Source organism: Hirundo rustica, chromosome 8 (genome assembly GCF_015227805.2).
Source record: "Hirundo rustica isolate bHirRus1 chromosome 8, bHirRus1.pri.v3, whole genome shotgun sequence".
Lineage (NCBI taxonomy): Eukaryota > Metazoa > Chordata > Aves > Passeriformes > Hirundinidae > Hirundo > Hirundo rustica.
The window spans coordinates 24,306,866-24,318,999 of NC_053457.1; the positions used below are offsets into that span (position 1 = coordinate 24,306,866).

At 44.6% G+C, this 12,134-nt stretch overlaps 2 protein-coding genes across 6 annotated transcripts in view; one reads left to right on the forward strand and one right to left on the reverse strand.

Annotated features, from left to right (window-relative positions):
• The window catches only part of SLK (STE20 like kinase), a 49,560-nt gene extending 43,488 nt beyond the window's left edge, over positions 1-6,072 (forward strand). For all 5 annotated transcript variants that reach the window (XM_040072094.2, XM_040072093.2, XM_040072095.2 and 2 more), the window contains 2 exons: positions 370-483; positions 973-6,072. In XM_040072094.2, the coding sequence (XP_039928028.1) occupies positions 370-483; positions 973-1,119 (261 nt within the window). In that variant the 3' untranslated portion in view covers positions 1,120-6,072. The remainder of the gene's footprint in view (positions 1-369; positions 484-972) is intronic.
• A 223-nt stretch (positions 6,073-6,295) lies between these two features.
• The window catches only part of COL17A1 (collagen type XVII alpha 1 chain), a 33,497-nt gene continuing 27,658 nt past the window's right edge, over positions 6,296-12,134 (reverse strand). Inside the window, exons 47-56 of the mRNA XM_040072092.1 lie at positions 11,793-11,876; positions 10,991-11,119; positions 10,640-10,729; positions 10,000-10,113; positions 9,590-9,742; positions 8,417-8,836; positions 8,088-8,228; positions 7,443-7,505; positions 7,158-7,229; positions 6,296-6,988 (exon numbers count right to left, since the gene is read on the reverse strand). Coding sequence (XP_039928026.1) covers positions 6,942-6,988; positions 7,158-7,229; positions 7,443-7,505; positions 8,088-8,228; positions 8,417-8,836; positions 9,590-9,742; positions 10,000-10,113; positions 10,640-10,729; positions 10,991-11,119; positions 11,793-11,876 — 1,313 coding nt within the window. The 3' untranslated portion in view covers positions 6,296-6,941. The remainder of the gene's footprint in view (positions 6,989-7,157; positions 7,230-7,442; positions 7,506-8,087; positions 8,229-8,416; positions 8,837-9,589; positions 9,743-9,999; positions 10,114-10,639; positions 10,730-10,990; positions 11,120-11,792; positions 11,877-12,134) is intronic.

Genomic DNA, 12,134 nt, shown 5'->3' on the forward strand with positions numbered 1-12,134 from the left:
CCTTTTTAATGTAATTGGTTATAATAAATTATACAGACTGTCTTTAAAAAGCAGAGCAGAAACGCTGCCTGACCTTGAAAAGCATCATTAGGCAGTGAAACACAGTTTTGAATAACAACCTCAGCAGCTGCCTTAATGATGCTCAGCAATGTGTTTGGATTTACGAGTGTTTCTTATCTCAGTTGGCTCTGATGGAAAGATCAGCTTTTGAAAAGGCAGCCTCGGAACATACTTTTGTCTTGTAATTATTCACGTCACTATTTACACGGAATAAGCTAATTAGAAAGAATTAGGACAACATATGTCACTGTACAAATGTTGAGTTGCCTAATCTGAATTAGTTTTACATAAGGATTATCTTGTTTTAAGAATGAAAAATGCCATCTACTGGTTGAGCATGAGACTCAGAAGCTAAAAGAGCTGGATGAAGAGCACAGCCAAGAACTGAAGGAATGGAGAGAGAAATTGAGACCAAGAAAAAAGGTAAATGGGAGCAGTTCATCAATCAGGAGATTACCAAGGGTTTGATCTAGTAAATACAGACAGTACAAAAGTATTGCAGAGGAGGAGAGTCAAGCTGCTGTACAAAGCTGTTGCGGTTCACTGTATAATAAAATATGCTAAAAAAATTGTATAAACTGAGCAAAGGGTGGGTGCACCAAAACAGGCTGGGTGTTACCAGCCTCTTTGCAGGGTTCCCACATGCAGCACGTGTGCAGGTTTGCATGGAAAACTTAGCTGGAGGTAAATCTGATCTTAGGAATTTATTCCAGAAGCCAGTAGGTTACTCCAGGAATTGAGTGACGTATAGCAGACATATGGTAGAGGTTGGTCTTGAGGGATTATTTTATTTTAAAAGGGAACGTACTAGAGTTTCACACAGTTCAGATAGATCAGACAAAATGTCTCCACAATAATGGCTTTCTTGTACTTTGCCTTGTTAATCCTGTGACAATCTGATTTTGGTTTTAGATGTTGGAAGAAGAATTTGCCAGAAAACTGCAGGAACAGGAAGTTTTCTTTAAAATGACTGGAGAATCCGAATGCCTTAATCCTTCAACACAAAGCCGGATTTCCAAATTCTACCCAATCCCCAGCCTTCACTCCACTGGCTCGTAACTCTGGGAACTTTTGTAGGTTTTTTTTGTGTTTGGAATTCTCCCTCTTTACGGTCTGACCCGACATACCCGTGGTGTATGAACATCGGGGACCTCGCTTGTCTTGTTTTCAGTGGAGACAATCAGTGTCAGGAGCGGTTTCTTCACTCCCCTGAACAGAGGAAATGAACCAAGTGTTGGTGTACAGTGGTATTGTTATGTCTTTCAGATGTTCCAAGACAAAGTGGGTTTTTTATCCCAGTCTCTAAAAGTACGTTACCTACGGTTTTGACTTTAAGCCTGAAATATTAAATATGCTCTTTCTCATCACACACAAAAAAAATGGTTTCTCGTCTGAATGTTTAAACGGTGTAATATTAGTTCAGCTACTGTGTTTTTTAAGCATCAGATTTCTCCACGAGAGAATTCCACAATTGAAACTGCCATGAGAGGTTTAAAGTTTCATAATGTGAGCCGTGTCTTCATGGCAAGGACTGAAACTAATTACTGAGAACATGCCAGTAATCAGAAAAAACAAACCCTTGTGTTTAAACACAATTGGCAAAAGCAAAAGCCTTTGCAACTTCCCTGGCATAAATGAAACTGAGCTGATCTCCATGACATGTTTTGTCTATTAGTTCCATAATGAAATGGGGTGCTAGTTTAATTAATACAGTGCCTGAAACACTTAGATATGCTGATCCTGGCAACAGGATAAGGTTTTGTCATTTAAAAACACAAAACTCCTTAGCATTGTTATTACTGTACAAAACAAGATTTCTTGCTGCTACTGCCATTTTTGTTGTAAATCCTCACCCTAAAATATTTTGCACTAAAATATGTAAAGGTGAAAGAAATGCTAACTTTAAAATGCACAGTTTATTATTTTCTTTAGCTATTACATACAGGTGGTTAGTTCTACAAATTGAAAAACTGTAGAATGTATTTTTTAGAAAGCGGTGTGCAAAATGCACATGGTCTCTCTAACTGTACCTGGAATGGGTAGAGCCATTGTTCTGTTCTTACCAAAGCCTGTTCATTTGAACTCCATCGCAGAAGTGGAGGTGTATGGTCATATTTATAAATAACCATGGCTAAAGTCTGATTTCACTAGAAGTGGTAGATTCTTTTTTTTTTTTTTTTTTTTAAGTCATTTTATTTTAAGGAGAGATTTAAGTTAAATATATAGACAAACTCCTTTATGAAGCTGGGTGTTTTGCTTTTGTGTTGCCACCTACTAACATAGGCAGGTTTTATTTTTTGAGTTCCTTGATCTACCATAAGTTATTTGCCTGACTGATCTGTAGTGGGAAGTCTGAACTACGTCTTCTATAGCGGGGTAGGGAAATACATCTGTATTAGGTCACTTTTGCTGCACTCCTGTTGGTGGGTAGAAGTTGATTCATATCAAGACAGTGTTATAAGCTGTACTTGGTTATATTGGAGCTCCATTTGTAGAATAGTATTTGCTTTCTGTCTTTTGAGGCCTGACTTGATCTGTCTGGGGCATCAACTGCACCTGTTTTGTTTTGCTTGCTTGCTTTGACTGTGCAACTGGTGCCCATTCCATGGCATTCATTTCATGGGAACAGTGTTGCTGCATAGCAATGAACTCAGAAATTAACACAGGACTTTAATCAGCTGTGGTTGAAACCTTGGATGCCGAAATCCTTGGACGCTGAACCGATATCTTCTCAATGAAGACACTTAATTTGCAGCAAAGTAAAAAGAAAATTGGAAAATGCATGTTTTAATTTAAATTTTGTAACTTTTTGATAGCATAATTACTTTAATAGCTAGCCTTAATTTCTGGCATTTTATTATTTTAAATGTGTATTGTGTACTGTTGTCAATTCACACACCATATCTCTAAAATGTTCTCTGTTGCTAAATGCAAAGTTTTTTGAATTGTTTGTTCAGTAGGGAGAAAAAAGTCTTTGAAGATCTTTTGCTTTTTAAGCTCCCCCTTCATAAATTGACTGTTACTAAGTTAACATTAAATAACCTTCATCTCTATTTAACAGAATTTGTTTGGAATTTCATATGAAGACGGCTTAGTGCTTTACCTGGGGAGTAGGCAGGGCAGGCAGATTTCCTCTTCTGGATTATGTCTACATTCATCCCCATTAAATCCTCACAGGAACTGTTAATAATCTTCCCCTTATGTTTTTGGAAGTTTCAGCGATACATTGCTAATATGCATTGGCATTCTATTTACCTCTGTCTGAATCTCTTACATCTTTTATTTGAAGATCCTTTTCACACAGGCCCTGCAATCTGATCTCATTGTAAATTGCACAAATAACTGTAACTGAGCTCTGGGATGAAGGGAGGGATCGGATGTGGCAATGGAAGCCTTGCTCAGGTCTCCAGGTGGAGAGCCCTGTGAAGCACTTGCAGCCTTGTGAACTGGGCTGAGAATTGATACCAAGCATGAAAATGTTTTCTGAGTGATAACAAGAACTAGCATGGCTACTTACACATCTAGACTGATAAAATTTGGTTTAAGTGTTTCAGAACGTGTGAGAGATGTTATAATATTGTATCAGTGTGAGAAAATTCAATTCAAATTAATTAGTCTCACATAGGCCTAAAAGACATCTCCTGAGATGTGAAATCCAATCTCAGCACTATCTCATGTCATCTCCCTAATGAGTGTTAGCAGCTCCATCTCCAGGGTGGTGACGTGTGTTTTCTGCAGCTAAAACAACGTACTTACTTACAAATTCTTACTGTTTGGCAGATCTCATTGTCCCCACGCTCTTTTCCAAAGCTGACCCCAAGTGAGTATTTGCTCACCATTGTTTTACTACAGTGTAAATTCTGTCCACAGGAAAATGAGCAAAGGCAACGAATCCCTGGATTTATTGTGCTGTGTGTAGGTTGTCCTGTGATTACAACTGATCCTCATGGAAAACCTGCCTGCAGGGCCTCAGCCTCACACCATGTGCTTCCTGAGCTCTGAAAGTGCATTCTGGCACTGCTTAGGGCATCCGAGGAGATCTGGGGCTAAAGATCTTCAGGTGCATCTGCTGCCCTTCTTTTTAGGAGATTCTGGCTGAGGAGGAGTTACCAACCCAGGGGAAAAAGGGCTGTGGCAGCCCTTGATCTTCTGAAGTTCCAGGGGAACTTTGCTGCTTATTTTATGATGAAGAAATACTCCAGCATTTGATCCTCTCTGATTCCCATAAAACAAATTTTCCTTCTCCAAGCACTCTGCTGTCTCTGGTCTATACATGAGAACTATATACAGCATGTAGGTCCTCATTTGTAAACATCTTCTGAAGGAAAACCTTTATATGAAATGGCACCTGAATTCAAATTCCTTGGTGGCAGGGCTGCACTGTCCTGACCATCAGCATTCACTCAAGAGTGATTTTTCACATCACATTAAAAACTGATGTTCAGTTGGAGCTGTTATCTTTATTTCCAGGTAATCTTCTAAGCTAATGTTCTTTTGAAATTGCATTCATGGGTACTCAATATCTAATCAATCACACAGTTAAAGAAATGAATCTTCTGTTCCAGAGGACTTTGTGATAATTCCATTCTACTGAATTCTTCTCCTTAAAAATTGGAAGTACAGCACCTTAACTAAGACAGAGCTAAGCAAAGCAGCAATGAAATTGCTTTTGTCACACCATGTCTTTTGTGACAGCAATATCACACAGGAAGTTTAAGTTGATTCTCCAACTGAAATAGTATCTGCCTTGCAAGTATTTCAAGCTTGCTTTGATATAGGAAAGATTCAAATAACGTGTTTTAAATTCAGGCACTTGAGTCCACTTTTAGGCAGCCTGATTTTCAGAGCTGTTGTGCAGCTGCAGCTCCTGGGACCTCAGAAGTACATCATTGCTGAAAAGTGAAATGTACAAATAATCTCAGTGCTAGTTGCTTCCACTGCTCTACTGCTTCTTGGTTCATCTGCTGCAGGGAAAAGGGGCAAGTTTGAAGACAGTAACTCTTGGGTTGTTGCAGGAAAGGATGGGGGGGAGTGTTTAGGACCATTGCTGTGTTGGTAAGTCCCATGTTAGCATTTACACTCTGGTCATTTTACATCAAAATATGTACTTCTGGATCTCTGAAACTTCTTTGCATTGATGTGTCCATGCAAATTTCCCATTCTAGACTACTTCTGCCATCTTCACAGCAGCTGAAGTAAGATTAGAGAGAATTTACCTTCCTTGTTCACAGGCAAGCCAAGGCCAGGATGCCCATCGTTTCTCAGTCTTGTGAAAGATGAGAACAGATAAAGGGGAGGAGAAGACAAATGAAATTATGGTGTTTCTTTTACAGAACTTTTATTTGTCCTGCATCCCCTTTCTCCAGCTCAGTCCTTCTGCTTTGTTTCTGTAGCTCCTTTGCACATCTGGCGTTTGGGCAGTCGGTGGTGCCAGAGGAAAACCCCTGAAGCACAAACCTGCTCAAGCCCAACCCATGAGAAAGGGCTCATGTGCTTCCCCTGTACTGAAAGCAGAAGGGAGTGGCTGAGTCCGGGGTTACCCTGATTTAACAAAGTCTTCCGCATTTACAATTAGGTGGTAAAGCCTCTTTGGCAATGAGAATCACTCCTAAAATGGTGAAAAGAACAGAAACTAAGAGGGTACAGTGAGTGGCATCTAATGTTGAACAGTCACCCCGTTTTCTGTCAGGAAGCCAAGCAGAGCAGGAGCATCCTGTGACAAAACACCTGAGGCACTGCTGACCTCGTGTTCTCCCAGGAGTTTGTTGAATGTTTTGTGTTAACTGCAAACCAAGTTATTTTTGCCTTACAGAAAGCAACCAAAAATTATGAGATGGATGAATAATTGGCTAAGAGTCTCTGTACAGCTCGTGGAAGTGAACTTGCAGTAGCAGCCATACAACATTTTTGGGGGTTCTTTTGTCTTGATTTTCAAAATAATTTGATTTCATGGCTTTCTGTAGAATATTGTAATAATTCTGCTGTAAATACAATAAAATCACAGTTTGCTGAGATTGCTTCGGTTTTGTTGATGAAAAATGTGCATGAAATACAAATGATTTGTACAAGCGTTTGAGAGAATGGGATGATTTACACTGTTTAAAATAACTGAGTATAAAAGTATTTAATGTTGTGCCATTGTATTTACCATTGTACCTCAGACCCATCTCAGGTGCCTCACCCTGCCCCACAACAACCTGCAAATACAGAAAGACCATCCTGAATAGTTCAGGAATGGGGTTAAAAACACACTTTACTTGAGCTTTTTACATTATTTTCCACCACTGTTTAAAAAACCAGAAAAAAATACAAAAATATTTTTAAAGATAAACAAATTCCATTTAAAAGTGCTTTGGTTCGGCCTCTGGGTGTGTCCTGTCTCGCTGTGCTGCTATGAACAGACTCCACTTGGAGCTCGCAGAACTTGGGAGGGAATCCCAGGGCAGTGCAAGCCCAGGGTTTCTCACAGGGCCTTGTGAGCTGCATCTGATCCCTGTTAAACCAGCTGGGGGGGATAGGTTTGTTTTCTTTTTTCTGCATAGGTTGTTTAACAACCATGGCTGGTTGTTAAAAACCCCAGGTTTTTACATATCTGGGAGTAGTACAAGAAGCCTGGACTAGGTGAGATGAGAAGCCCTTGTCAGCCTGAGGACATCAGCCTGGGAGCCCAGGGGCATGAAGCCAAACATCAGTAACAGGAGCAAACACCCACACTAGGGCCGTACTGGACACACACAAGAGACATTCAGATCTGAACTATCAGCTCTAAGGGGTCAGCTGAGCGGTGAGGATGTTTTAGCATTAAGGCAGTGAAGACTTAGACTAATTCTCTATAGGCTGCTGGGAATGCTGCCCTGTGCAGAACCGAGCTACCTCTTTCCTTAAACACCAACACTTCTTTTTCTCCTGCCAACATACAGTTGTTCACCTGGGGACCAGAAAAATCAAAAGGAGGGTTAGTTGAAAAGACCATGTAAAAAGACTAAAGATCCAAAGCAAAAATCTGGGGCTGTGTTTTCCAGCTCTTCCCAGGGATGGGCTTGTGCCACTCCCTCACAGTCAAACCCTGCTCTCCTGGGGATGGCACGTGTTCCTACCTTTCTCTCCCTTCTCTCCTTTTGGTCCCCTGTGCCCTTGTCGTCCTGGTGGGCCCATCGGCCCAGGGTCACCTGAAGGAATGAGAAGACCAAGTTTGCCCTTGGGCACAAGTGACCCACAGACAGGGACAAGCCAGGGGAAGGGACACCAAGTCAGGACAATGTTTGAAGGTGCCACCTTCACTGTGAGAGGGTGTGACCTTGAGCAGTGCTGTGACCTCTGTGGTCACAGTGCTGCTTCCTGGGCATCAGAAGGCTGAAGAGGGTAAGGATGGCAAGCCTTACCTTTGGGTCCACGATAACCCCTCTCCCCCTTTTCACCGGGTGGCCCCCGGATGGCGCCATGTGCTGGAGAGGGAAATGAAGGAGAGAGTGAATGCCTGGGAGAAACCACTGCCCACTCAGAGAAGCTGTGAGTCACACTGAAGGACATTCCTCTCTTGGTTAGATGGGATTAGACTGACAGCAAGGTTTTTAAACGGGGTTTTGGTCCCAATGAAGTCCCAAGGACAAGCTGTGATGTCATTGCACCAGCACTGCTCTGTCACTCTCTCAGGGCGTCCTGGCTGGCACTGGGGCTAGAGCTGGCCCATGCTCAGGGTAGGGAGTCTAAGAGCAGAGGGAGCAGCTGGCTCAAGTTTCTGTACATGTACCAGCTAAGCCTTGTTAAAATGGGCCACAGGGCTTGTAAGCACAGAGGCCTTCAGGGTTTGGGATGAGTTTCTTACAAATAGTGTGAAAAACTGATATCCTTTCAAATGCTGACTACACCTCCCCAGCAAGGAAGGAAGGAGATGGAAAGACCATCCACCTTCAGCTCTGCACCTTGACTTTTGCAGTGTGCAAAGGTGAGAATATCAGTAGGTCTGTGAGAGGCTGAGGAGATCCACCATGCATGAGCCAGAAATGCCAAGTCAAAACATCACTCACTTCTGAAGAAGTCCACGAGGTCTGCGGTGACATTGCCATAGGCTGCAAAGACCTTGCTGATGCCAGGGGGACCAGGAGGGCCTGGGGGACCTGCAGGTCCCTGTGCAGTGTAAGACATCAGATCCCGGAGAATGCCTCGACCTGTGGAATTAAAGGTGTCATTGGAAAGGAGCTCGGGGAGAACTGTGGCTGCATGCTGAGGCAGGAGGTGGAAGGGAGAGCTGTAGGCAGCAGGAAGGAGAGGGAAGTGAACAGCGTGACCGGGCACAGGGGGTTTGGAGTTGGAGGCTGGGATAGGGAGGGTCAGGATGAGCAGGCACTGCACTCACTCTGCAGGCTCTCTGACACACGCAGTGCCAGCTCGTTGTAATCCAGGGAACCGGTGAAGGAGCTGCTGTAGGATCTGCTCGACCCTGCTGAGCTCCTGTGTGATTCCTCCTCTGTCAGCAGCCCATCAAAAGACCCATCAGTGCCCATGGAGGCATCGTAAGCGCCATCACTGCCCCTTGAGGCATAGTAAGAGGACATGCTGCTTCTGGAGCTGCCATACGAGCTGCCTGTGCCCACTGAGCCCCTGTGGGAGCCCTCAGCGCCAAGGGATCCTCCATGCAAGTGCTCTGATGCTCGTAACCCTTGGTATGATGAAGACATAGACCCAGACACAAAGCCACTGTCTCCTTTGGGTCCTGGTGGTCCCTGTGGCCCAGGGGGCCCAGGGGGTCCTGATATGTAGCTTCGAACTTCATCACCTGCAAAATACAAGGGGAGGAACTTCAGGGACACTGGGCTTGACAGAAGTCCTGTACTACCACCTGAATGAAGACTGAGTGTGAAGTTCTGTCCCACCAACCATCACAGTGACCCTCATCCAGTGCCATTTTTCAGGCAGCAGGCACATGTCAACCTTGAATTCTACAGATGGCAAGATATCCTCCCTTCTCACCACTCCCACAATTTTGTGTGCCCAATCCCGGGGACATGCCCAATGATTTTGCAGAAGGGTGCATTCCTCAGGCCAACTTCAACAGCTCTGCCAAAAGAGCTATTCTGTGACCAGTTTGCCAAAACTGAGGTGTTTTTGAAAGCCTGTCCTGGATGACTCCAGGATGAGCTCAGACCATTGCTTCACAGCCACTTTCCAACCCCTCCACTGTCCATGGCTCTGTGGGCAGGTGTTTGCCAAGGAAAATGCTTTTCCCCATGGTAAAACTCTGCTGGTGACCTTACTAGGGACCCATGTTCAGCACAGGCCAATTCCAACTACCCAGTGCTTGTCTCTGTTGTGTCACAACACAGACTTTGGCTGGTAGTTGGACTGAGAGGAGAAAAGCCTACAGGGTGCAGCACACTCCTGTACACCCAGCTGTAGAGGGAAGATGTTGCTGTAGCCCTGGTTCAGGGAAGGCTCCTACAGGATGTCTCAGCTGTGGCAGAGCCAGTCACCTACACAAAGTAAACATGTCTTGGGATGTGTGCAGGAAGGATGGATGGTGTTCCCTTACTCTGCAGGTACCGGATCAGCTCACTCCTGAACTCGTCGCTGTTGGTGATGTCAGTATAGGACAGGAGGCCGGTTCCAGAGAAACCTGGTGGTCCTGGAGGGCCAGGAGGGCCAGGTGGGCCCCGGACTCCAGAAACGGAAGAGTATCCAACATCTTGAGAGAGAGAAAGAATTATTTTCCATCAGTGAGAGGATAAGGAAGTTTCATACATCTAGGGATCTTGAAAGATTAAAGGCTCCAACCCCAAGTTCCATCCCTTCACAGATGACATTGACAAAATTGTTTTCCTTACAGTGAAATTTGTTCCCAGTGGGCAGTCACATGCCTGCTAAGCTAAATGTCAGCCTCAGTCCCTCCAGCATCCACAAACAGAATCACCCTGCCAGCTGTGAGGAACACAAGTGCTTTACTTTGAAGGTAGGCAGAGACATCCTCCAGAGAGGTGCCTGGTGTTCCAGGAATCCCTGGAGGTCCTGGGGGTCCTGCAGGACCAGGGGGTCCAACAACACCACTGAATTCAGAGTCTGTAAGACACAAAGGAAGAAAAGAAATCACCCAAACAACCGCAACCCTAATGAATGTTCCTTGACAATACAGGTTATGCCAGATACAGCCTAGTAGAAGTTTTTTTCTCTCCACCTTCTGGTGCAGCCTTCTTGGTGCATCTCACTTCCCTGCATATAGATGTCACACTGAACAACCAGATGACTCCAAAGAGAGTAAAGTCTGTATTTTAAAAATAGACTTTTAAAGAGGCATTAGAAATGAAGCCTTTATGCTGCAGAGTTTGGATACAACAAAGGGCTCCTTCATGCCTAACTCCAAGACAGCCCCAGTGCTGTTGCTCCTCACAGGAGCGTGGTGACCCAGCTGCAGCCCCCTGTGGGGTGTGCAGGTGCCAGCAGAGGCCTGCAGTGCTGCTAAGGACAAAGGGCCATCAGAGAGTTATTTGTGATGATAGGCAAAAAGGGAAATTCTGTGGCTAAGGCTGTAAAAAAGAACCTGGGGCACGTAGAGTCCCATGAGAGGGGAGTGAAGAAGTTGGCTTACTTCGCAGGTACGCTGTCAGGTCACTGTAAGATATACCAGGTGACCCTGGAGGCCCAGGTGGCCCAGGCAGTCCAATGCTCATCCCAGAACCTGCAAAAGATGGCTAAGATGAAATTTTGTTCCTAAGCTCAATTTTTAACACAGAAAGGATTCATTACTAGTCTGTGGATGGTATCTTAGCTACAGGGTATCTTTGTTCTCTTCCAAGTCTCTCTCAGTCCCTCTGAGGAGGTCTCTGTACATAGGGATTCACAAATCTAGCACTGGAATACTTTCTACTGACTGACAGCATGAGCTTTGTGCTGGGCTCCCAAAGGAACAGAGGGAAACACACACTAATAAAACCATTACTTGACAAGTAGCTGATAAACCTCCTGGTCAGCTCATCATAATCCAGCGATACAGACATTCCATCTCCCCCTGGCCCAGGAGGTCCTGGTGGGCCCCGAGGTCCAATGAGATACTGACGAATTTCTTCTCCTAGAAATGAACAAGAGCATCTTTTAAGGCTGTCCAGCTGCTACACAGACACCAAGTGTGAGGAGTTCCCAGCCCATGAGCTGAGCCCCCAGGGAAACCATCAAAACCTATGGATGCAAAGCTCCTTTCCTTCCTCTTTTCTGAGTGAATTTTCCTGTATGTGGTGCCAGAAACATTTGTCACAAGGCTGGGAATCTCTTATAAGAAGGGTGTGAGGAGGATGAGAATTTGGATTGCTTAATGGACCCCCAGTGGCCTGTTTATTTCAGGACACCCTGGACAACTTCTTGGGCAAAGGAAATGAAAAGTAGCTCAGCTGGGAAAGACCATTCTGAGCTTTGTGGCATTTTGGAGCCATTTGGAGCACAGTCCTGGCCAGCATCATCAATACCTTCAGGGACAGCCAAATGACATCCTGGAGATTCACCTGTCAGCCCACAGTAACAGTGTGTACAGAAAAGAATACAGAACTGGGGATCCCCCTCACCTTAAGAACAACAACAGAGCAAGGCTATGGGGGGAACACTGAGAATGGGGGAGCTGGAAAGTAGAACACTCTGAAGCAGCTGCAGCTAACTCCACTTGTAGACTGGAGACTGGAAGGGAAAGGCAAATCTCCAGGACGATGGGACGCTCTACCCTCAATCCCATGCTTCCCTTGAGGGTCACTTACTTTGCAGCAGGTCCAGAAGTTCTTGGTACAAAATTGAAGTAGTGGATACTGAGCTAGAAAATGACTCATAGCGACCTGAAGAGCCTGTGGGAATGAAAAAGTTTTACATGAGCCAGGATGAGACAGAAAGTGAGCAGGGGTCAGGAAGGAACAAAGGAAAGATGAATTAATTAACTAGTAGAATGGGCTTCTCATGCCCCCAGCTATGAAACAGTTGCTATCTCACACATCCTGGTCATCACACACAGCTGTGTGCTCTGTGCATTTCTGGTTGAGATTCCAGGCTACTTCCAAAAGCTCTGGGAATTTTATCTACTTCAGGAGGGCCCCAAGAACACAAGA